This window comes from Cynocephalus volans, chromosome 9 (genome assembly GCF_027409185.1).
Source record: "Cynocephalus volans isolate mCynVol1 chromosome 9, mCynVol1.pri, whole genome shotgun sequence".
Lineage (NCBI taxonomy): Eukaryota > Metazoa > Chordata > Mammalia > Dermoptera > Cynocephalidae > Cynocephalus > Cynocephalus volans.
The window spans coordinates 130633930-130660042 of record NC_084468.1 but is presented as its reverse complement, the minus strand read 5'-3'; the positions used below and the strand labels follow the sequence as shown (position 1 = coordinate 130660042).

Genomic DNA, 26113 nt, shown 5'->3' with positions numbered 1-26113 from the left:
TCTGGAGAAACAAGGGATCCATAAATCTAAGAAAACACCTCACAATCCAATTATTAAGTATATTTTGGGCCATGCCCAGGGAAAAGCTCCCTGCCCAGAGGCCTTAGCAGCCTGGCCACACTGGTGATCACCGGTCATATTCTCAGAGGGAAATACCCCGGCTCTCCTTGGTACTACCCTGTTTTTCCTCAGACAACCACAGGAAAGGTCTGCAGCTCTTGTGGCTACAGGACACTTTGCAGCCACACTGTTCTGGAGCTTCACTACTGTCACACTATCATCCTACAGAACACAGCCTGATGGTAAAGGTGCAAGAAACAATCACAGTGTAATGATAAAGGGAATAGCAGTTCCCGTTAACTGAGCACATACTACATACTGCTATTAGTAGTATTTCAACCCGAAACCTCTGGGTATTTTTTTTTTTTTTTTGACAAGGCAGAAACAGAATCATGGAGGTGATTTATCTTGTCCAAGGTCACGCAGGTAGCCAGACTTAGTGGTGATTTCCTTAACCAAGTGGTGGTAAAAGCACTTCGGGGGTAATAGTGGGTTGGGTGCACCTCACTGTGTATGATGGAAATCTTCCTCAAGCAAGCAAATAAATCAAGTCCTGGTGCCCTGCGTCTTATCTTTAATGCCCTCTGAAGATACACCAATTAGGAACACTGCCAGGAAATCACTCCCAGTGCTAACCTGAGCCCACCGTAACTACACACAGGTTTGCCTTCACCGACAGAGCTTTCTCAAAGTGGAACACACCAGTAACCTCTTCTCGTGAGCCAGGTTTCTTTTCTACATTCCTGAGAAGCAAGCAGGGGCAGGAAATGACTCAGAAAACAGGACACTGAAGACTATGCCACCCCACTCCTGGGGCCACACTGGCCTACACAGGCCTCAGGGCCACTGTCGTAGGGCTCCTCAGCAGTCTATACTCTCCTTTGGGTCCCTGGCTCAGTATTTTGTTACCTTACATTAAAACTGTCCTTATTTTTATTTGCAACATGGACAAGTTTCAACAGGCACATTCCCCCATACACATATGACCCCAAACTCAACACCCTCCTATGGTGAGCATGAGGTAATGTCAGCGATGATCACCAGCAAGCTCTTGAATCAGTTCATCTGGGAAAAGGCAGCAGACACACCCTCCTTTTGAAATCCTTGAGAGAGAAGTTTGACAGGCTCAGGAACCTCCCATGGGGAAGAGAGACAGGGCTGGCCCCAGAGCAGCCTCTGGGCGTGGGGCTGGCTTCAGAACCTCGAGGCCACTGAAACAGCTCCATCTTCCAAGGGAAAGGCCCTTTTCCCCAAGAGGCCAACTGAGCCTGCACCTGGGAGTCGGAGGCTGAGACGCATCAGAGCGGGGCCTGCCTACATGGGCTGCCATCAGCCCAGGCGTGGGTATGTGCAGGGCCGTGGGCGCAGGCTCCTCCAGGAAGGGTCTGAATGCCAGAGCTGCTGGCCTCTGACCAGCGCCACCGCCCAGATCAATCCAGATGGAGACGTTAGCGCTGAGGCTGAAAGATGGAGGGTGTGGCAGGTGGCATGGGTGAGAGGAGCTGCACAGTGAAGCTGGTCAGGAGGACTGGCCCCAACAGCACTGATGCAGCTCACGCACACGCCACCAGGGGTAGAGCCCCGGCCCTGCTCCGGGTCCCGCAGACTGCTGGAGGCCCCTCCAGGATTTCCCACATCAGAGGGGGCAGCCACCGCCACATGCCCTGCTGAGAGTAAGCAACCTTCCCATAACAAATTCCACCTGTGTGCACCAACATCCGAGGAAAATGAATTTCCATGCACAGGCTGCCAAATCATAAATCATTACAGAGGGAATGAATTCCACAATCTCTTCCCCCCATTAGGACGGACAAATCAAATAGTAAATTACATTTTATTTCATGTACAGAGACCATGGGGAGTCTCAGGTGGTTGGAAAACAGCACACAGGTGAGGAGCACCAGCAAGAAGCCTGTTATAAAAACGCCGGGATGCTCTGTCCTCCAGGTAGAGTGAGTGTGGGGTCCCCAGGGTGGCCTTGTAGGAAGGAGCAGGCTTGAAAAGAGCATCTCTCTGCTTCCGTCTGGGTTGAGACCAAATCCCCCGGCCCCAGCAGCGGCCCGCTGCGGCCCACACCACGGCGACCAGCAGCGGCCCACACCACGGCGACTGGAGCCAAGCACGCGCCCTGCAAACAAAACACTGCGAAGAGGAGCAGTTCCCTTTAAAATCTCAGCAGCAGGTACACGGGGAGGACTGGGATTCTTCGTGGGTCTGGTGGGGTGATTGCAGGGGGTGGGGGGCTGCTGGGGTGGCAGAAGGCCGCCCTCCTCTCCTTCTATAGCTGGATAATTAAAAATCACAAGTCCTGATGCTTGACAAAGGAAAAGTCCATTCTATTAATCCCGACATTCTTCTGATCCACAAATCTATACAGTTCTGTGTCGTATGTCCCATCCCTCTCCCCCCAGCCCTGGAGTGCCAATTGTGATCTGTAATTCCGAGTGTGGAGATGGGTCATGGGTGCCACTCGCAGGAAGGTCCTTGGGTGGCAGGGTCAGCATGGGCCAGGAGCTATAGCAGCTTGACATAATTCTGTGGAATCAGTCCCCTCTTGCCATTCAGAGTCCCCTCTAGCCAGCCAGGTTCCCTCGAGGTTTGCACTGAAAAGGAAGAGAAATCACTTTTTACCAAAATGCCCCCAAGTACCCGACTCCTGGGTGTTCACTGTACCCCCGTGTGTCTTAAAGGCTCAGCCACGGAGTGGACGTCGAGAATGGGGCCCATTTCTGGGGTGCCCAGTCACAAAGTCTGCACAAGGGTTATTAACAGGCTCTGCCCCCCTGGACTGGCCACCATAATCCTCATCTATCTTCCTGTAGCAGCCTCCTCACTGGTCTCCCAGCTTCCAGTCTGGCCCCTTCCAATCCACCGTGCACACAGTTGCTCAGTGGACTTTCTAGAACACAGAACTGATCACATCATTCCCGTTTCAAGTCAATGCCATGCTTCTTATTGGCCTGGTGCACAGGCACCTGGGCACACAGCCCTGCCCATCTCTCCAGGAGCCCTTTACATCTACTAGCACATCATCCACGTCAACTGCCATAAGTCATCCAGAGCAATCCCAACTGGGACTCCAGGCCTTTGCACGTGCAGTGTTTCTCTTTAGAGACCCGAATGGATGTCTCTGGGAGTCTTCCTTGACCCTTTCTCAGCTCTTACAAGTCTTGTAGGCATTGTCTGGGCACAAGTCTGTCTCCCACACTAGATGAGAAGCTCCTGAAGACAGGCCTAGGCCTTACATATCTGGGCACAGTGCCTAGTTCACTGAAGGTGTCCATAAATACCCACGATGGTACCTAAGAAAATGACTGCAGGCTGGACAGCAAAGGGAACAGATTCAAGCACTCATCACTAGGGTTTTGAAATCAAATACAGAATCATTTAATAACACCCAGCTGTGGGCGGGCCCCAGCTCAGACCCCCAGCCACGACTGGGAGCAGGGGCAGCAGCCATGTGCATAAAGGAAAGGGATGCTGTGGGCTAGCCCCGGAGACCAAGCCAGGAGCTGGCTGTGAAATGCAGCTCTGAGCACAACCCATGCGGACTATTTTATATCAGAAACCAATACACACCTACACGCACATAACACAAAAGTTTCATGAAACAATGCTTACCCTTATTATGTGCAATGTCCTCTTTCTTTATTCCGTTATATTTTGAATGCTGATTGCAACTCAGCAAATTGAGTTCATGGCCCACTAATGTGTAGCAATCCACAGTGCCAAAGACACTGACTATCCAATTCTAACTGTCCTTTTCAACAAGGTAACCATTTATTCTTCCCTCCCCTGGAGGAAATAAGCATACATTCCACAGTCTGCACTATGTGGCCTTCTGTTGCTTTCTTAAGTTCCACCAAGGTCTGGCTTCAAGGCCTCTGCGTAGCTCTTCCCCGCCCTTGTACCTGGACAGCGCAGACTCGTCCTTCAGATATTAGCATCCCTCCCTCTGGGACTCCTCCTGACGCTCCTCCAGACAAGGTCAGGACCTCAGGTACACACCCTATACATTGTGTGTGTATGTGTGTGTGTAACATGAGAGCATATAACACTGTCAGACAGGATTATTTAATGAATGAATACACAAGAATCAAAGATGTGCTCTCATGGCCATCTGGCAGCAAGTAACCTTCTTCACTCCCTCAATGACCTTTACCCTAACATTGTTCCTCAGAGCAGGATTTTTAAAGGCTTCACACCTCATTTAAACACCTGGGCTGGCAATGCCACCAGTGTGCAGCCACCACCAGGGAAAAGGATTGGATTCTATGCAAAAGGCGCCCTCAGGGTCTAACAATGCTGAGATCTGAATAGAAAGGGGCCCAGGACTAAAGTCAGAGGCCTAGAAGAGACTCCTGGTGACAGCTGGAGGCACCTGAGAAATTATTTAACCCTTTGAGCAGGCTCTTGACCTGCAAAATGGGGTTAGTGGTACTTTGTTTGCAGGACTGCAGTGAGGAGTCAATGAAATAGTTTGTTGAAAAGCAACTTGCACACATTCAGTATTAACAAAAGATAAGCTGAACAGAAGAGAAAGGAAGGTGATATCCCACAAAGCTGGGGTCAAGGAGAGGCTTGAATGCGGAAAGCAGGGCCAGGCCGAGAATTCTGCACCACCCCTCGCCACAGACATCCACATCCCCATTCCCATCTCCTCAGCCCGCACCTCCCAGGAAAGTAGGAGCCAGCAGGGAGAGAAATGTCACTGACTTAGGGAGGAGACCAAGGGGACTCCTGCAATACCCAAGAGCCTGGGAGTGGCCAACAGCTGGCAGTGGGTGAGATGCAAGTCTGGAGCACCAATGGTTTGGTGTCCCCAGGCACCAGGAAGGTGGCTCAGAGACCACCGATGAAGACTGAGAGGGTCTGCTCCCTCTCTCAACATCTGACCTCTCTTGGGAACACCAGACCTTAAAGTATCCATCCCAGGCTCCTCTTTACCCTTAGTTTATCAAACTGCTTCCTCCGGTGGCACTGTGATGGTAACTGTATGTGTGAACTTGGCTAGGCCATGGTACCCAGATATTCGATCAAACATTATACTAGATGTTTCTGTGAATATTTGGTCAATTATTCTAGGTGTTTAGATGTGACTAACAGTTAAATCAGTAGACTATGAGTAAAGCAGATTATCCTCCATCATGGGGGCGGGGCTCATCCAATGGGTTGAAGGCCTGAACAAAGACTGACTTCTGAAGAGGAGGGAACTCTGCCAGCCAGCTGCCTGCCATGGGTTGGAACCGCAACTCTTCCCTGGCTCTCCAGCCCGCTGGCCAACCCTGCAGAACTTGGCTTTGCCAGCCCCCCAATCACGTGAGCTAGTTCCCTGAGGTTTCTCTCTCTCTCCAGCCCCCCACACAGACACACACGCATGTGCACACGCCCTACTGTCTCCCTTTCTTTGGACAATGCTCACTAATACAGGCCATTTCAGGAGCAGGAGAACACTTCATTTTGAAGATTCTGACTCACAGACAGTCAGTATAATGGAAATGAAATGGGTTTTGGAATCCCCAAAGTCCTGGCTGGAACTCTGGCTCCTTAATGACTGTGGGACCCGAGATGATTTACCTAATCTCTCATAGCTTCAGTGTTCAGAAAGAGGGTAAACAATAGTTCACTTAATGCAAACATCAAAATGAGACAATTTACATCAAAGAAATGCCGGGGACATGCCGCTTCCATGCCCTGTCCAAGGCAGGGAAGTAAATTTATTATTTCAAAAGCAAAACAAAAGTGCCTCTTGCCCATCATTCATTCATCCTGGAAATACTGAGCACGGGCTATGTGCCAGGATTCGCAATCCCTCCAAAAGGCTCCCCACCCTTGCAATTCCCCATCAACACCCAGCACTCCAGTCCTTTCCTGCACATCACTGGGCCTGGACACCATGCTCAATGCACCTTGGAGATGAGAAAAACAAGTTATCTTCATTTCACTGCTTCTTAAATAACTTTCCCTCTTGAAAGTTCCATAGAATATGACCATGCTGCTGCACCAAACTGAAATTTAATGAATACTTAAGCCAATAAAAATAACCCGAAATAACTCACTTCTAATTTACCAGTGCAATTTAGATTTTCATGGCTGAACTGGCAAAGGGTAGAATAGATAATAACTGATGAGAGTGGTAGGACCCTGGGAGTTCCCAGCTTCCTACAACCAGAAGGTGCTGACCAAAAGTCACTTGGTGACTGGAACAGTCTCAGTGGCCTGTTGTCTTAAAAGGTCCCAAGACTGTGTGAGGACTGAATCCAGGCACTCTGGTCTGCAGAACCAGAATCCCATTTCTTTTTAGAACAGACTTTGTCTTTCCAGAACATCCTGACCACAGCTAGTGTTAAGCTGAGCCTGCACCCAATCAGTGGTGCTGGCCCCGAGCACCCAGACACCTCTAAAAAGAGGGAGCCAGAGAGGCACATGAGACAGGAGAGAGCCAGGGCCAGGACCTGCACAGCAGCATCCCCTTCTCCCAGGAGAGGCTATTTTTATTCATGTTATTTTTAAGGAAAACTTCAGATATCAGCATTACTTAGATGAGTGTCACTTAGGTTTCTGGTACTGCATTGTCAATACTTCTGAAAGTCCAATCTTTGGCCACATGGCCTCAGGCTCCCACAACACACTCAACCCAGCAGCTGGCCATGAGCAGTGAGGGCCTCCCTCCTCCAGCTCCCTGACCCACACCTGCCTCAGACACCTTCATGGAAAAGTGGATCTGTTGGTTCATTCATTCATTGATACACCACCCAGGGCAGGAGCCCGGTGCTGCAACGCTGCTCTGGCAGGCACAGGGATCTGGCCGAAGCTCGAGAGAAGCCTGTGTGCACAGTGCGGTGTCTGCTTTTCCATTTTTATGGGCAGGAGTGGTGGTCTCAGCTTCTGTCATTCCCCATGTGCCCTTCCCTGTGGGTTTCAGTCCAGGAGCCATGCTGTCCCTCAGCCAAGAGCCCTGGCCAGCTGGGACAGACTATGACACAAATGCAGCAAGACCGGCCTAGGGCAGGGCCCCTAACTAGTGCTAAAGAGCAGCAGACCCTTCCACCAAGGCTCCGAGTGGACTGAAATAGGAATGGGGAAGTGAACTAAAGACAGCTTCTCCTCACTACAAGGATGGACTGCCACGCAGCCCAGTCCCCTGTGGGAACGGAGCAGGGCGGTAGCTGCATGATTCACTGCAGGAAGCTGGGACAGCTCCTTAGACACTGCCGTGACACACAGGCAGACATGCAGCATGTGCTCAGCAAGCTCTGGGGAGCACGACCCACATGCCAGGCACCGTGGGGGGCTGCAGCCACAGGCCCTGTCCTGCCACTTACAAGCTGGTGACCTCGGGCGAGTTGCACATCCTCAGAAACCTGATGAGGGATATACCAATGCTCCCTGGTATGATGTTTTTTTAAACTGTAGTAAAATATATATAGCATAATATTTACCGTTTTAGCCATTTTCAAGTGTATAATTCAGTGCCTTTACCTACACTTACCACATTGTGCACCCCGCTGCCACTCCTGACCTCCAGAACTTTTCATCATCTCCAACTGAGACTCTGCACCGGCCAAGCAGTATCTCCTCATTCCCTTCTCCTCAAGCTCCTGGTAACCTCTACTCTACTTCATGTTTCCATGCATTTGCCTAGTCTAGATATTTCATATAAATGGAATCATACAATATTCGTCCTTTTGCGACTAATTTATCTCATTTAGCATAATGTATTCAAAGTTCATTCATATTGTCGCATGTGCCAGAATTTTCTTCCTCTTATGACTGAACAATATTTTTTCATAGGTACCCTCATATGAGGGTCATTCAACAAGTTCATGGAAAGACAGAATTAAGAGATAATACAAATCTTTCTATGAACTTTGTGAACTACCTTCATATGATTTAGCCAGTTGTGGCGGCTTCTGTCATATGGCTGTACTTCATAAAGTTTATGGAAAGATTTGTATTATCTCCTAATTCAATTTTTCCATGAACTTTGTGAAGTACCCTTCTATATACCACACTTTATCTGTTGATGAACACTGGGTTGTTTCCACCTCTGGGCTATTGTGAATAATGCTGTGGTGAGCGTGGGTGCACAAATGACCTGTTCAAGCCCTGGCTTACAATTCTTTGGGGTAGATATCCAGAATATACCCAGAAATGGAAGTGCGGCATCATATGCGAGGTCTACGATTACTCTTTTGAGGCAGGTGCTGAGGTCCTGCCTTCCACGTCGTCTACACCCTCTCGCGTCCCCACGGCACGCACGGGGCTCCCACTTCTTCACATCCTCGGCATCACCTGTCATTTTCCATTTTGTGGATAACAGCCATTGTAATGAGTGTGAAGTGGTATCTCATGCTTTTACCATGTCATCGTGATTTATCATCCCATAACAAAAGGGACATTGAAGCTAGTACAATAATAATTTTTGAGAAGCTATCTCTAGAACAGAATCTGTACTCAGTTGTATTTTTATCATCATGATATAAACAATGTACGTGGCATATATTTAAATCATCAGAGCATCATCAAAATACAGTGAATACCAGGAATGCACACCTTGACCATATGGTGGCCAGTGTCCGTGGGCTCTGTCCCAATCCTGGCCTCACACCCCTCCCTGCCCCAAAGGTGATCAGTGGCTACAATGTTGTTTCTCATTCTCTGACCCCAGCTACAGTTACCATACAGTTTTATTACACAAATACACATTCCTAATATACTACTTACAAGGGTACTTAGAAAAGTTCATGGAAAGAGCTGTATTATTTTTTTCCATGAACTTTTGGAAGTACCCTTGTATTTTGCTTATTTCTTAGCTTAAACAACATCACCTTATATATACTCACCTGGCACTTATTTTTTTACTTAACATTTTTTCTAAGATTTCCCTGTGTTAGGAGTATATCTAGAAATAAAACTGTTGCATTGTGGGGTCTATACATGATCAGTTTTCCAAGATAATGCCAAAATGTTTCCCAAAGATTATTCTGGGTCTATTTCAGACCTTTAAAGTTTAATTGCCAGAGGCTTTTCAGGATTAATCTGGGCCACACCTGCTCCTCCAACAATCATGAGAGATCATGTCTGCACGTGGAAGTCAACAAAGAGCCTGCTGAGAGTGGGTGAGCTCCTGGAAATCCTCCTGCCCCAGCAGCTCACAGTTCCTACTGGACAGCCCCAGGGAGGACAACCACTTCCCACCTGACTAAAGGGTCTGGCTGCGGCAAAGATGCCTGTCTGGAAAGAGAGCAGGACTGACTGGTCACCAGTGAAATGCATTTCTGGGGTTCCCCAGGCCCACAGAAAAGGGAAAGTTCCGTTTGGCAGTCATGGGAACTTGAGCTGACCTAAGACTTTACAAACACAGCCCTCCTTAAGGGAATATTGTGGGCATTTCCCCAGAATAGCTAAGCATTAGTGTGTCTACTACAGAAACAAATCTTCTGCCTACAATTTTAACTTATAACTTAAGTCCAAGCCCACACGACAAGAACAAAATGCAAGAAACAGTTACTGAACTAAACAATTACTAAAGACCCCTTTCCCTTCCACACTTTGGCTTAGGATTTCTCACTGCTGTAAAAATTCCAAACCACATAACTACTGACAATGTGGCCCAGGAGTCATTCTGACCTGGCTTTTGTTTTCTCCAAAGGCCACTGAATGCCATAAACCAATTTCCTTTGTTTCCTGTATGAGGAACAAAAAGGGACTGTACTGCCAGAGCACCTGTGAATGCTGGAAGATTCCAGACGGATAAGCGAACATGGGAAAAATGTCTTGGGTGTTTCAGGGACATTAAGTATTGCTGGTCTGAAGAAAAGGAGTGTTCTCGGAGACACTCTGTGGGCTGAGTTGTAAATAGTGGCCACCTGGAGCACTGCCTGGCTCCACAGAAGCTGAGGTCCTGTGACCTGACAGTCTGTCTGGCTCTGTGCCAGTAGTCAGAAAGGAAGACCCCACAGCCATTCGAGGAAGGTCTTCACTAGACATGTTCTGAGCAAGCACATGCTTTTTACTAGCAAAGAGATCAACTATGCACAGAAGATGAAGGTGCAAACACACACACAAGAGAATAAACCCTGCTTGAGGGCCTTCAACCTATGTGCCCTTTAAAGGCATTCGCTAAAAAACAGCAGGCCTAACGGTGTCAGTCCTGAGTGCTTTCCACTATGCTTCTCTGAGTAGCTACAAAAGAATTGGGGAGGCGCCTGCAACACAATGCAGCTCACACAAAATGAGACGCTCACACACTTGAGTAGCGAGAAAGTATCAACACATCAACAAGGCATTTTGGGGGGAGAGGCTGAGAGCTACCGAGATACCAGGGGTGCCCCGGCCTGCCACATCCAGACAGAGCTGGAGAGCAGCACTACAGAGCCCTGGATCTGAGGGAGACACGACTTGGCTCAAAACCTCCACATCCACGGTATATCACGATGCACTCTCCTGGCACAACTGTCTGTGTGTGTGTTATGGTGACAGAGGAATGATCTTGCTTCCACTCCAAGAACAAAATCTCTCCACCAAGTATAATTCTGTTGTACACAGGGTTTTGTTGTTGTTTGTTTTCTGACACTACCAGCAATCTCTGTCTCTCAAGAGTACACATCACACACATACAGAAATCTATGCTAAATGAGGCAACTTGCTTTCTAAAAAACAATCATCAGCCAAGGCTGCATTACTGACAATACACCACTAGGCATCGTGTTGATCTGTTCCACATATTGCAAACATTCTGGCTAATCAACCATTGCATTCCAAGCACCTAAGGACTCCACTGCTTTCCCAGAACTCTTTAGGAGAGCTCCACCCACACACATCACTGTTTCCACAGCAACCAATGAATGAGCGGGACTGGGGAGGGAAGAAATTGGGGGGGTGAGGGGGATACATACACTGAACCATAAGAGAAATTTCTGAAATATTAAACCAGGTATAACTCCTAAATGCTTGTGTGTGAATATTAAACACTCAGCAATCTACATCCTTGTTTCAATATGCAAAGTCAATACCCATATCTGGAGATTCACATACTGTTCAAATCAGCAAAAATGTAAAGTGCAAGAATGGTAAGGGAATTGCAAATCAAATTTTTCAAGCATAGTACTTTTCTCTGATAACTCAGATCTGTCAAACCTGAAACACTTAGGAGGCTTGGTCAGGGACTCTGGGAGAACAACGAAAACAAAGGATGTAAACCCGGAATGTTTCTTAATTCCAGAAATATTTTTTACTAACGTCTTTACATCACGATAGCTGATCTGAATGAAGACCCAAGAGTTAAAAGGGGGTGGAGAATAATCAAGACGGAAGCCAAAATGGTATTCCAGCCATCGACACACAGCCCCTGGCATCAGTGTCTGTGAGCCAAATGGATCGGCTGTCTCCTGCCCAAAGCATCAGGGACAGACTTGCCTTCCCAACAACTTACAGCCAGTGGCTGCTTGCTCTGTGCAGTAGATATTCTGGGCGAAAATATATCCTACCGCAAAGCTCACACGAACACTTACCATCTTCAAAAATTGCTCCTATGTCAAAAGATAATTCTGAGCTGTGTTCTGCTTCACACGGATACACTGCTCGAGCCTTCCGATTGATGATGCTGAAAGGGGAACAGGAAAGACACAAGAATGTGAAAAACTGGAAGAAAGAAACCTCACTGTCCCCCAGCCCCCATTTCCCATCTCATTTGTATGTCATCCACGGGGCAACTCCTTCCAAAAAAGAAATTAGCAGGGAAGTGAACATTAGGAAAAGTCGCAGCACTTGATTTTCAATTAAATGATGGGTTTCAAATTCAATGCTTTCCTAAGGGAGCCTCTCTCAGAAGCTGTCACTGAACCACTTCCCCTAATTCTCCTCCCTGCCTGGTGGGATGCCCTTTCCTATGGTGGGCACTGTCAGAACCACAGGGCATGTTTATTTCCTCCACACTTCAGTCTGTCCATTAGGAGAAGCCCCAGCATCTGGAGACAAAAGCCCGTGGTGTAGGGAAGAGGCGCACGCACATGACACAGGCTCACAATGCACCACGGACCCAAATCCATCTGCATGACACCTGCTCCCCACACCACTGGGGAAGAGGCTTGCTGTTCTTACTGCGTCTTCTTGATTAAGACCTTCTTGCCCCCACCCCCAGGATGGCGCACCAGGCTCAGCTTCTCACCACGTTGTCAAAACATCCTCTGAGCCCTTGTGAGGAAAAGGGCACATGGAGGAAGGATGGAAACCATGTTTCGGCCACATCCAAACCAAAGCAGAAGGACATGTCCCACCTCACTGGAGTAGGGAAGCCACTGATAGTAAGAACCACCTCAGCCACTTCCCAGGTGGAAGGGCTTGCTAAAGGCCAGCACCTCTGTCCTCTACAGAACTGGCCATTCAATGGCCATGTACATTAATATTTCCAGTACCCAGCTTGCATTCCTTTAACACAAAGAATGTGCATTATATTTATGTACAAGAAGTTCTTCCAAAATGAGTAGTTTCATAAATACACAACCAGCGCCAATAGGACAGAGCAGGTTCAAGCAGGTCTCATGGAAGGCAAATTTCTCCAGAGAAAGTACTTGCTATTGAACCGAGGCACAGCCCCATACGAGGTTGTAAATGTTATCCATAAAGTCCAGAGCACTGGGGAGCCTTTTCCAGCAGAGAATACTAGAACCAGGGTTATCAAGCCCCATGTGTGTGCTGCCACCGTGTTCCACATCATACTACAAACGACATACCTTTCAGGCGGCTTGTCTGCTACGGTGGCAGAAGAGAGGGGGAAAGGTGACAACTGGGGTGAAGGAGGTGTAACAGCTGGGTTGCAGCTTGGTGTGATTGGAGACTGTGGGTTAAGCCACTGGACCATAGATGATCGGGTCTGGCTTGGGCTAAAGGTGAAAGTTTAAAGGACAGGATTAACAGCACAACAGCCACAGAACACCAAAAGCATGCCATCCCAATCCTAAATGGCTAGGATGCTAGTAGCTCCCTTCTCTCTCCACACGAGTAGTCGTCTGCATCCTCCCAGGACTGCAGCCCAAATACAGAGACCAACAACCCAAACACCAGCACACAACCCAAAACTGGAGATATTGTACACATTTGCAGAGAAGATCCAATTTTGTCCAACCTGGCACCATATTAGTTCACTAATTAGGAAATCAGAATCCAACTGCTCAAAATAGTGGCTTGGACTTTCAAGGTCTTCATTTTTTCTGCTTATAAGGAAAGTCACACAGGAATGTAGAGTCAAGCCCATAACTTGTAGATGCAAAAGATCAACACATAGACTTTTAATGTTCACAGCTCTTTTATCCAGTCATATCCACTCAGGAAAAAATTTCCACTGGGAATCAGGATTCCTCTAGAAAGGTCAAAAGACTAGCACCAAAGAGAGAAACAAACAAAAGTCTTTGGTGACCTGAGCATTACTTAATGTTTCCAAATTTAAAAAGAATACTTAACGGAAAGAGATCAATGAAAGACTCCCAGAAGGACCTCTACACGTGGAGGGAGAGTTCTATAAGTATGTGCTGATCTGAATTATTCAATTAGGCTTGTGACTATGGTGGATGAAGTTTATTTTAAAAGCACAATGCTGAAAACCTCTCAGTTCATTCAGTTATTTTCAACACATACATATTCACTGTCTGCTACGCTCAGGTGCTCTTCACCTCAAATTCACCCTCTTCAGCTAAAACTAGTTTCCATGAGCAGTTTCCTTGTCCTTCCACATTCCTGAGCATTATCTCTGACTCTTCCTTGTACAGCAGAACTAATACTACATTCTGTCCATTTTTACTTCAAAAGAGCTCCCAGGCTGCTGCTGCTTTCTCCTCTTCACCAGGACAATGTTCCACTCATCGCTGCTCCATGCTGAGTTACCAGTTTGGCCTCCTGACCAGCCCCCAGCTTCCTTCCTCCAGCACGGCCATGCTCAGCAGCCTCAGACCAGGTCTACCCACTCTGCCTCCCCAAGAACTAGTGTGCTCCTCCACCTGCCCGCGGGGCGCCCCGGCCCCGGCAGCCCACCTGCCTGCAGACAGTGCTGCTTCCTGGCAAACCTATGCTCCTGGTTTCTCCTCTCCTCAAGGTTCTCTACCACCTCTGCCAGCTCTGATCTTTCCCTTCCTCTGCTCGGTTCTAGTCTTGCCTCCTCCAATACTCCTCTTTTGGCCTATCTAATCCACAAACCTTCCCTGAAGGCCTATCACATGAATAAATGGGAGGACAGGTTGGCAACAGTTATCCTCTGATGGTTTCAGGTATTTCTCTTGCCTCTGCAGCAAGATCAGGTCTTTCATTCTTTTTGTAGACCCTACAAAGCCAGGCAGAGTGCTAGAGACGTAAAGCTTTCAACCAACATCTGAGCAACCAATTTAGAAGTTCTAAAATGAAAATTTGATTTTACGAATCACGTGTATTATTGACCTGGTGGATATTTAACACATAGACAGTTCCCTACCTTAAGGGGAGGAGGAGCATTTAAGAAAACATTATTCTTTGAGAACTTATTTATAAATCCTCTATTCAGCCATTCATTTTAATAAGACCTATCATCTCAAGCCAAGAAACCCATAAGGCTTAAAGAGATCTGTATCACCTGCCACAAAAGTCACTCAGTTCTTCAGCAGAAAATGACAGGAGAGGAAAGGACTAGTGAAGCTCTGACAGGGAATTTAAGATCACAGTTAGCCACACAATTGCCATTTTATCCCATAGCAATTATTCAAGGTGCTTGGAGGGTGGTGTTGGTGGAAGATGAGATGCTTTACCACACCCCCATCAACCTTCCCAGTCATAAAGAGTCAGGTGGTAACACGGTGGCCATCCATTCGCTTGGAGGGAGGACATCTATAGGATGGAGATAAGGTAACAATATGACTGTATTAAAAATGAAGATCACGCATTTTTTAAGTATTACCTACTAAATCCTCACATATCTCTTAAAAAAAAAAAAAAAAAAAAAAACCTCAGTGTTTTTGTTTTTGTTTGTGAAGGAAAAATAGCCCTTAGTTTTTGGTAAGTGAAAGAAGTATTGGAATAACAGATGCAGAAGGTCAGGACCTGTCCCTTAGCTTGGCTTTTCCATCTTGTCCCAAAGCTGGAACTCAGATATCAGCAATCCTCGTCCAGGGTCAAACTCTCACTGTGTCTTCTGTGATCTTTTTTTGTTGTTTAACATATATAAGGGTCCTTCAAAAAGTTCATGGAAAAACAGAATTAAAAGATAATACAAATCTTTCCATGAACTTCTTGAAGGACCCTCACATATGTTCTACGTAATTTAACACTAACCAGTTCACTGAGTTATCTTCCCATTTAGAGTAAAATGTCTGTATTTAACTTCCTGGGTTTTCCCTACAGCATCTCAGAAGCCTCATATAAATCCTTTCTCTTTGGAGCTCAGAATCTCACATGGGCACAAACACTGTGAGCTGGAATATTCACAAGAGTTAGCAAAGCACGTCCAGGAACTGGAAGCCCCATAATAAGAGGAGACCCGTGTAGCGAAACAAGGTTTGGGAAACAGAGTCGAGTAGCTGCTTGGACAGAAGAACCTTTTCACAGGCTTGTCCACTGGGAGGCTGTGGGGATGAGGCAAGAAGTAAGTAAAATATACTCAAGTTATCAGATGAGGTCACACCTCTGCCAGCAGAGGTCAGACAATGAATGGTATGGTTCATAGGTGTCTCCCAAAAGCCAACTGTCCAGATTTTCAAGGCAAAAAAATTTTTACCATGAGCTTCACTATATAACCATCTCCTACTTACCAGAATTTGGGTAGTTTTTATTTTTGTTTTTGTTTTTGTTTTTTTTGGTAATAAATACAGAAAAAATTTTAAAATTTTAATTCTTAAAGTGTAATGCCTGTATTTTCTCAAAAACGATCGAAGAAAATATTTATTTTAAAAGAGACTTTTTGATATTCTCTTTCCCTTGATTTAAAACTGTTTGAAGGAACACTAGGCATCTTGGGATGGCAGCCCACAGCAAAGGTCTAGCAGTTTTTTCTCAAGCTGGGCTGCAGGAGAGAATCAGGCCCTAAGGCATCAGTATACAGAATCAATAACCACTTCTCCCATACATCTAGAATGGTTCTAGCCACATGTCTCTTGGGAGGCCATTTTCCACGGGTCTCTCATGTTTCTGCACATCTAATGAGCAAGAGGCACTGGCTTCCTTGTTCCGGACCATCTTTCCAAGGACATTTTTAGGGCAAATAGCTTCGGGAGACAGAGATTATGTGTGTCTCTCTCTGGAGCTAAGAGCAGGCTCTACCCATCATAAGAGTTGGGTTTTCTAAGGTCTGGATTCCTCTCCTGTAACACTCCACATGCAGGTATTACCTGGGCCACGCTGTATCATCCTGTGGGAAATGGGACTAGGGGAACTGGCATAAGAAAATACTGATACTCTGATTACCGAGATTAGTAGCACCCTTGACTCTGACTGGGAGTCCCATGTCTTCTTCCAGTATCCATGAAACCATGACAGGCTAATTTAGTAGCTTGTAAGCAGGGTCATATTTTAGACCATTTATGATCTTGACACTATCATCCATGAGAGAATTGACAACATAGTCACTCAGATCAGTTTTTTGTATTCTGTGGTTCGGAGGAGAACCCTGGCTGAGAAAGTCTTTGGGTTAAAGATCAAAAATGATTGGTGACATAAGAACGAAAAGATCATTATGTGCTAAAACATAATGAAATATTTTTGAGTGTCCTCTCCTACCACTTCCCAAATTTAAACTGTTTTAAAAATCAATTTATTTCCTTCTTCTTGCTGCCCCTTTAACGGAGGGTTTTTGATTAGTAAGACTGGCACGAGCACAAAAGACCAATTCTATTTAATGATGAGCTACTGACCAATTACAGAAAAGTATCTACCACATGTTTCTTGAAAGCCAAGTTGTGGTTTGCAGAAATGGAGAAAGAACTTAACCGTTACTAAAAAGCTTAGAAAAAACATTTGCCAGGACAGAAATCAAACAGAACTACTAATACCTCTTGGTTATCATCCCAATTTAACACACTAAACTGAAAGTCTTCTAAAACAGGACTCTTCCCCATTTTCATAGCAGAAGAACCATCACCACCGCCTTCTTTTGAGCGGAACTATTGGCTTCTCACTAAAAACATGATTTCAAATTGCTAACTCAGAAACACATTACTGAAAATACGTACATTCAAAGTCTACCTGGCTACTCCTTAGGAACAGGGAAGTTTCTTACGTTTGGGTGAGGTGGGGTTAGAGGAGGAGTCGAGGAAGCAAGGACTAGAATTTGCACTTGTGTAAGGGATAAAGGAACTCTGCGATAAAAAAGAAATCAACACCCTTTGCTTTGGAAAAACAGGCCTGAATTTTAGGGAAAGACCGTATAGCTTTTGCAGTAGGGGGAGAAACAAACCCACAAAACACGAAGTGATTACTGTGACTGTTTATGTGTACACTTCACAGAGTTTATTTTTATAAAATTTAACAACACAGCAGTCCACGCTGCTTCTGACTCAAAGTGTGATCCAATCTTCTCCAGTACCAGACTCTATGCTCCACGCATATTAAAAACTTTCTGGCAGCAGAAGAGCACAGACATTTCAGAAAGAGAGGAGGGGGTTAGGGCCTTTACTGTTAAAATTCAACACCAGCTGCACTGGTTACCAGAGAAGTCCTGCATCTAACAAACCTTTCTTGCCTAACACAGACAGGTCTGGCTTTGGGGAAGTGCTAGATATGAGGGCCAACTCCAGGCTCTGTGAGCACTGAGTGTAATTTAAAATTCAAAGGGGTACAGCAGAGAGAACAAGAAAAGAAATTGGCAAGAAAAGAAATGACTGTTTATTTGAACTTACTAAATCCCTCAAACACCAAGATATTTGACTATGGCTATATGATATCGGAATCAAATCATAATTTTGTGCTGGAATGAAAGATTTCAAAACGTCATTTGAAAGGTCTCCAAGCAGAAACTAACACATTAGTGAAATGATCTTTCATGCCAGTCTGGGAAATATACAGCATAAGTCTAGAACAGCTGTCCTGGGCAAAAGTGTTTGAAAATGTTAATAAAGACAGAAGGAAATATTGTAGATCTGTATATTATGGGAAAATCTCTGTTCAAATAAATGCCAGTTATTCCTTAAGTGCCAGAGAGGGAGAATTCCACAGCAAGCACATTGTTTGGTTCCAAATGAGCATATCGAGGGAAAGCAAAAAGCCTGTGACATGGAAGTCACCATAATCCATGGGGTTGAGTGAGGAAGCCTCTGCTGCCCATTATGAAGGTTCGAAATGGACGCTCTGGCTCATCACTTATGGTCTGAGAACTACCTGTCAGGATACACCCAGGGGACTATGACACCACCTGCTCTCTGGGAGCACCTGCCAAGTGAGTGGAGAATGACAAGTAATAATCATAATGCTGTGTCATGAGTGCCATGTAGAGATCTGCCCAGGATCCCTCACAGGAACAGAGGAGGGAGAATGTAACTATGACTGGGTCATACAGGAAGGCTTTCTGGAGGAGGTGGTGTCTGTGCTGAGCTGATGCTGCCATTGTCAACATCATCATCACCTCCCCACACTCAGGTTCATGTGACACACCACTATACACAGTCCAGCACTGTGCTAGACACAACTCCCATATGCTAATTTATTCCCAATGGCCCTGTCATTCCACATGACATATCAGAAGCCTGAATCTCGGAATGGTGAAAGTGACTCACTCAAGCTCATGTCAGTAGTAAACCCTGTTTTGACCAGCCAGCACAGAGCTCATACCCTCAAGTGACTAGAACTGAATGTGAGGAGAACAGCGGCAAGAGATGTGAATATGGAGATACTCAGGAGGCAGGGCCATATGCTGAAGGTAAGAAAGGATTTTAATCAGAAGAATTACCAGTGTGTAAAATTCTGCCACTCTGCAGAAAGAACTGGGTTCCAATGCCAGTGCTGCCATTTGCTGGCTGTGTGCCCATTTGCAATTTCTCAATCTCCCTAAGCTTGTTCCTTTTTTTGCAAATAAAAGAAAGGATACTAATCACTAGCTAGAAGCTGCAGTGAGAAGGAAGAGAATGATTTGAGAGAGCCTCCCAGAGGCCGGCCCACAGTCGGCACTATTAACCTGCAGTTGACAGTCATCCATAACAGAACCTTGGCCAAGCAGCTGAAGTCCCTAGTGTCAGCTTCCTCAGCTAAAATGGAGAAGGTAATTATTATTAGGCTGGATCACTGTAAGGTTTAAATGAGATAATAGGTATAAAACACATAGCAGTGACTGCAGCATAGCAAGCACTCAATAAATAAAGCTCTTACTACTATTATGTATTTCTGAGTCAGATCTTGCCTCTGCTTTCTAGGGTTCCATCATCACTAACTAAAGACAGCAAATAAACTATGGTACAGGGAAAAATTACAAAGATATTAAGTGGATGTCACCATTTAAAACATAAAGTTTACTAAATGCAATGTGGTATTCTGGATTGAATCATGTAACAGATAAAGAATATTATTGGAAAAACTGCTGAAATCCATATAAAGTCTATAGTTTAATTTACAGTACTGTACCAATGCTAATTTTTTAAAACATTTTTCTAACAAAGATACCATGGTTCTGTAAGATGTTAACAGGAGGGGAAGGTGGGTGAAGAGTCTATGGGAACTCTTCATACCATATCTTCATAACTTTTCTGTAAATCTAAAACTATTCCAAAATAAAAATTTTGTTTTAAATAATAGTATATAAAAAGAACAACCCAAAACAAAATTTTTAATCATTGAAATACTAAGGGCCTTTTTAAATTATCATCACACACTTGAAGGCATCCAAAACACATGGGGAAAACTTGCTTGATTCAATGACAAGAAAAGATGCATGAAGATTACATTTTTTTTTTTCCCCCTTTGGCTTTTTAAAAAAATTTTATTTTACTTCTCAAAATACATTGTACTTGATTTTCATGCCCCTTTACCTGTTCCTCTCCACCCACCCCCACCCCCCCACATCATATCTGTGCACATGGCTTAAATAGTTCAAGGAGTTTGTCTTCTTCCCCCCACCCTTTATTTGTTTCTGTGTTTATTTATTAATTTTTAGCTCCCACCAATAAGTGAGAACATGTGGTATTTCTCTCTCTGTGCCTGACTCGTTTCACTTAATATAATTTTATCTATGTCCATCCATGTTGTTGCGAATGGCAGTATTTCATTCGTTTTTATAGCTGAGTAGTATTCCATTGTGCAGATATACCACAGTTTCCTTATCCACTCATCAAATGATGGACATTTGGGCTGGTTCCAGCTCTTGGCTATTGTAAATAGTGCTGCAATAAACATTAGAGTGCAGGTATCCCTTCGACATGATAATTTCCATTCCTCTGGGCATATTCCCAGCAGTGGAATAGCTGGGTCATATGGTAGATCTATCTGTAATTTTTTGAGGAACCTCCATACCATTTTCCATAAAGGCTGCGCCATTTTGCAGTCCCACCAACAGTGGATGAGAGTTCCTTTTTCTCTGCAATCTCTCCAGCACTTATCGTTCTTAGTCTTTTGGATATTGGCCATCCTAACTGGAGTGAGATGGTATCTCAGTGTGGTTTTGGTTTGCATTTCCCGGATGCTGAAAATCACCCACACCACCGCATGGTGGTTAACTGCCCTTCTAGACATGGGGTTTTAAGGAACATGGGCTTTTTCAAACAGAATAGTTCTGATTAAAGATTAGATCAAAGTCAGCAAATGTTTTCTGTAAAGGGCCAAATAGTTAATACTTTTGGTTTTGCAGGCCATACGGTCTCTCTTGCAGCTGCTCAAATCTGCCATCATTGCAGGGCAAAAGCAGCCAGAGAGAAAGTGACTGAGTGTAGCTGTGTTCCAATAAAACTTTATTTACAAAGACAGGAGGCAGTAGGCTACAGTTTGCTCACTCCTGGAGGAGACAGAACACATGAGAATCCATTCGGTGGGGCGTGGGGGAGGTGAAGACAATGAGGAGGCCAACTCCCGAGTGCTTGAGAAGCCCATGGTGTGGGCTTCCCTTGTGTGTGCCCAGAGTGACCTGCCAGTGCTCACTGCTATACCGCAGCAGCCCTCTTTGGTTGCTACTGATCTCCTCCCCCCAGGAGGGAACCAGCCATCCAGCCAGCATAAAAGCAACAGAGACAGCCCTCAGCATCCATGGGGAGACTGGTTCCAGAATCCTCTTGGACACCAAAATCCATGGATGCTCAAGTCCCTGATATAAAATGGCACGGCACTTGCATATAACCTATGTACATCCTCCCATATACTTTAAATCATCTCTAGATTACTTGTAGTACCTCATACAATGGACATACTAAGTAAATAGCTGTTATACTGTATTGTTTTTATTTTTATTATTTTTTATTGTTGTCCTGTTATTTTGGGGGGTTTTTTCCCGAATATTTTTGATCCACGGTTGGTTGATTCCACGGATGCAGAACCTGCAAATACAAAGGGCCGACTAACTTGTTGACCCTTGAGAAAAACATATTTTTTGCAGGAGGTGTGTGGGCAGAGAAAGGAGGAAGGGGACCGCAGGAAGCCCCTGAAGTTGTTTGAACAAGGGCGTGGCCACGTTTAACACTCAGTCCGTCCTCAACCCATGGGATGCTGAGGCCCCTAGGCAGATTCCTTCTGTGCACAGGAAAGGACACACGTCTAGTCGTCTGACACCTGACAGAGTTCACTCCCAAAGCAAGCATTTTCTTCATTTTGCTTTAAGAGAACTGTCTTAGAATTACATCTCTGGCCAATCTTTCCCTCCGAGAGCACTGCTCCAATCCCATTTTTCTCCCTTGCAGATGATCACTGTGGAATCAGGGGAGAGGGTTAAACTTTAGCTTGATAGTTGAACAGAAAAAGAACTGTAGCTTCATTTCAGAAAATTATGGTGCTTTAGAGGTCTGAGGGTTGTAGTTCTGCACAGTCTTTGACAGGAATGTTGCTATCAGCTCAATTCTTGTGTGGAAAATAGTTGCCACCCAACATGAGAGCTGAACATATAAAACAGGGCCAAACACAGCTCAAAGGGGGTACAAAATTACCCTGCTAAGAAAAATCATCTAGTTACTCACACAGCGGACTTGGGGTTACCTGTCATGATAAGTGAGCCACCCACACTGCTCAGAATAATTTACACGTTTGAGTGAGTCCCAGGCCAAACCTGTAAATTATTTCCCCTGCCTTGGTTGATCATGTGATATCCAAGGACCTATTCTCAGAGGCTCCTACAAAGGAGACTCCCAAACAGATAGACTAGATAGACAAGCTGAGTCTTCTTGGAATATCTACAGTAACTGATAAAGACAACTCAACTTCAGATCAACATTTAGGGCTTCTCCAAGACTAGAAAGGTTATCTCCCTGAGCTATTTAGTAAGATTATGTAACTGATGAACCAGGAAGCTGGGATCAAATTAAACTAAGAATACCAAATTAGGGGGAAAGGAAAATCTCAGCAGGTGGCTGCCTAGAGCTCTCAGGAGAACAGTGATTGGGTTTAATCACGTGGTATCCTGCACCACTTGTAGTAGAACAGTAATCCAGAGGGGCGGATGTTAATATTCCCCTTTCACGTATAATCTTGCTAAATCTTGGTTTGTTTAAAAACTTATATAAGGTTTCCAAGGTTTTAAGGCCTGCAAAGCCAGGCCTGTTTGACTCTAACATCTGTGCTTTACCAGTGTACACCTTCTCTCAATTCATAGAGACAGCTTATGTGGCCCCTGCCTTATTTAGATATTGAGACACGGCCAAGCAATTCATGAGCAGCACATAATAAAGTACAATAATGGCATTGAGAGAGAAAGTCTTTACTGTAACAACAAGAACCAATGAAATTAAAAAGAAAAACAAGACTAATGCAAAACTTATCTTTAAAGTCTCATGCAGTAGAAAAGCTACTGCAAAATTCAGATGTGTGTCATTAAGAAAGCCTACTTTTTATTATGGAGCTTGAAAGTTATATGGACAATCAACATTCTGGCTTAAAAATGAAACCTCCAAGTTTCAGAACCTGTAGTTATAACACAGCAAAGGAAGACATGAATTAGGTCACACACCAAGTGCCAAGTACGTAACACGAATATCAAAAATATCCTAGCAAGCCACAATAGATGTGTATCGAAAGATGTAAGGTTGCTAGGCAGCTGATATGTCATAATTTCTGTACAAATCTGGAGAGAAGAATTCAAGGAAATGTACAGCACAAAAGTTATACCCCGAAAATGAATATGAATAGACATTTATGGTCAGTGGCCAAGTATATGGGTCCTGTGTCTAGCGTCAAGAGATTTACTGAAGTTGAAGTCAGACAAGTGAATGTCATATTACTCATTAAAAGATTACAGATGCTGCTCTATTGCAAATATCAAATTTCCAAGTCTCTCAGGTCTGTTAGGGGGAGAATGCCCTTCTCCCAAATCTCAGCCAAGGTACTGGATGATGAATGTGCTGCAACCAGATTCAAGTGTTTATTACCCACAGATAATTATAAACTACAGCCACATGACTTAATGTAGGGTCAGTGCTCCCTCTTCAAAACAAGGGCAGTGACCAGCTGACAGCCAGGGATGTCTCACTGGGGTTCATGATTGAGGCTGGGGGTGGGGGATAGTTCGAACAATGTCCCCATATGCAACTAGACAATTTCAATCTCTACAGTAAAACAAGTCTAAGGGAACCAGAGGTCACTAGGGCAGACAGATCAGGTGTCACATTCTGCCTGTGTCCCTTACTAGTCATGTGGTGGTTTGGGCCAATTTTCCTGGGCTCCTTGTGCCCTGGTTTCCCTATCTTTAAAAATGAGGATATATCTACGCCACCGAGTTGATGTGAGCATTAAGATGAAATATTTATGAAATAGCTAAAACAATACTTAGTGCTCCATGATCTTTGATCCTGAGAAATTCAAGAGGGTAACTATCTAACCAAACTTTCTCTAAAGCGTCAAATCACCAACCTCTTCTAATGCAAAAGGTTCTATCCGTTGAAATCCCCTTTCCCCCAAGAGGTGCCGAAAGGATCTAACTTGTGAGCAGAAATTCAAAGTGCTGTGCATTCACAGCAAGGTGACATGCTCCTCCTGCTCATCTGGCCCCTGTTCTTCCTTACACTCGACCTCTCTTAGACCTCAATCATTTAGAACCTACCCAGTGACCCTATTGCTCACTTAGGCACAGGAGTGGGTCCTGGTCCCTAATTCACTCCTCACAGTACCCAGCATTGAACAGCACATCTTCCCTCATGAAGGCACTAGCTCTGCTAGAGATCTCAATGTAACCTACACCACATTCTGTAACCAGGGCCAACTGATGGGTAGGCAGAGAAAAGCTGCTAACCTTATGAGGAAATGATCTTCCCACTAGCCAACAAAGATGCTAGAAATCCTTACAATGGGTAATTCATTCCTTTCAGTTAAGTGTCACCCTCTCAATCTCTTTCACAATTACATAGCTTTCCTTACTACAAAAGCAATATGTGTTCATTTTAGCCAAGTTAGCAAAAAAGCAGAAGTGCAAAAAAAAAAGGTGTTTAAAAGATAAATTTCCTGTTTTCCTTTGAAATAATAACAACAATAAAGGAGGTAAAAATATTAAGACACCGGCTTCTAGGCTAAACCAACCGCCCTGGTCCAACAGGGACCGGAAGCACTTAAGATCAAGAGTGTTGAAGCTGAGGAAGCCCCCTCCGAAGGGGCAGGGGAGAGGGAAGAAGGAACGACAGAGAGGAAGGGACGAGTGGAGACGAAGTCTGCCTATGACTGCTACCCTGTAATTTCTAGGAATGTGCCAAATTACACAGAAAGCTGTTAATAACTGTTTAAAATGATTACTTTTCTGAACTTCAGACAAATCATTCATGGCTTATTGTGGCATACTAAGCCACAAATCATATTTAAGGTGTATTTTGATATCTCCCAGCAAAATTCATCCACTTGCTAAAAGAGCAGTCAGGGAACCAACAGTCAAGTAATTTGAAATGCCAAGTACTTATCTCTGGGAAACCTCTATTCGCCCAATTTAAATGAAGCAGAAGCAAGTTATTTCACTGACAAGAATAAAAACGGTTACCAGTGAGTGCCCACAAAGTATATGGATCTCAAGCACAAGGCTGCACACGGGAGTACATGTGTACTATCAAGTGATTTTAAATAACTGACACCTAGTCCAGGTAGGCGCAAATCTCTGCAGCACAGCAGCGGCTTGGGGCAGTAGCTGGGATAGATGCTTTGGTAATATGTTAACATTCAGGATAAACAAAGCCAAGCCTCCCAGCAGGTGGAAGAGAGGACACTACTGCCTTCCTGGCCTGCCAGAGCACACAGTGAAATGCACCTGAGGGTACCAACATTCCCAGCTACAAAGAGCTATTCTAAGATGCTGCTATCTTGAATGTGGGAATGTGGTGGCAGACAAGTAGCTGTTTCTTTTCTTTCAAAATCTGTAGAGAAAGCAGATAGCATGACAGATATTTCTTAAAAGAGATATTCTTTTGTGGTGGGAACCTAAAAGGATTACTTGTCAAGAATCCTGCTCCATCCATTACAATTGAAGAAAACCTGCTTAGAAAAAACTACTTTCTTGGGGAAAAAATGACTTTGGAACATTTGAAATACTTTGACCTATGATGTAATGACCTCCAAGGAGACTGAGCTAGCAATTCTTTACTGGCAATGAAGTCACCCATCACCTTACTGAGTGTACAGGTAAGTAATAGCTCCAGATTGACTGACTGCAAGGAATAATACCCACAAGTCATAAACATCAGCAGAAACCCAAGAAATCCAATTCTCCACATTGTTTTCTACCTGTCAGAAGGCCACAGCTGTACTTATACACTGCCTATATCAGAATCGTGCTGCTTTCAAATCCTGAAAATTTGCTTTCCAATAACCAAGGTTACGGCATTTCTGTACAACAGAGCTATTGGAGTCTTATGTGATCCACATACGTTTGGACTCCATTCCTTAGGACTCAAGGCATGTCAAGTTCAAGTTGTGGAACACAGAGTCAACCACCCTGGCTGAA

At 44.8% G+C, this 26113-nt stretch overlaps 1 protein-coding gene across 2 annotated transcripts in view; it reads right to left on the bottom strand.

Annotated features, from left to right (window-relative positions):
• Window positions 1–1875: 1875 nt before the first annotated feature.
• The window catches only part of ARHGAP10 (Rho GTPase activating protein 10), a 300664-nt gene continuing 276426 nt past the window's right edge, over window positions 1876–26113 (bottom strand). The window contains exons 21-23 of one of the 2 annotated variants that reach the window (XM_063107709.1): window positions 12798–12947; window positions 11577–11668; window positions 1876–2663 (exon numbers count right to left, since the gene is read on the bottom strand). In XM_063107709.1, the coding sequence (XP_062963779.1) occupies window positions 2575–2663; window positions 11577–11668; window positions 12798–12947 (331 nt within the window). In that variant the 3' untranslated portion in view covers window positions 1876–2574. The remainder of the gene's footprint in view (window positions 2664–11576; window positions 11669–12797; window positions 12948–26113) is intronic. The other variant, XM_063107710.1, reaches the window with a different exon arrangement.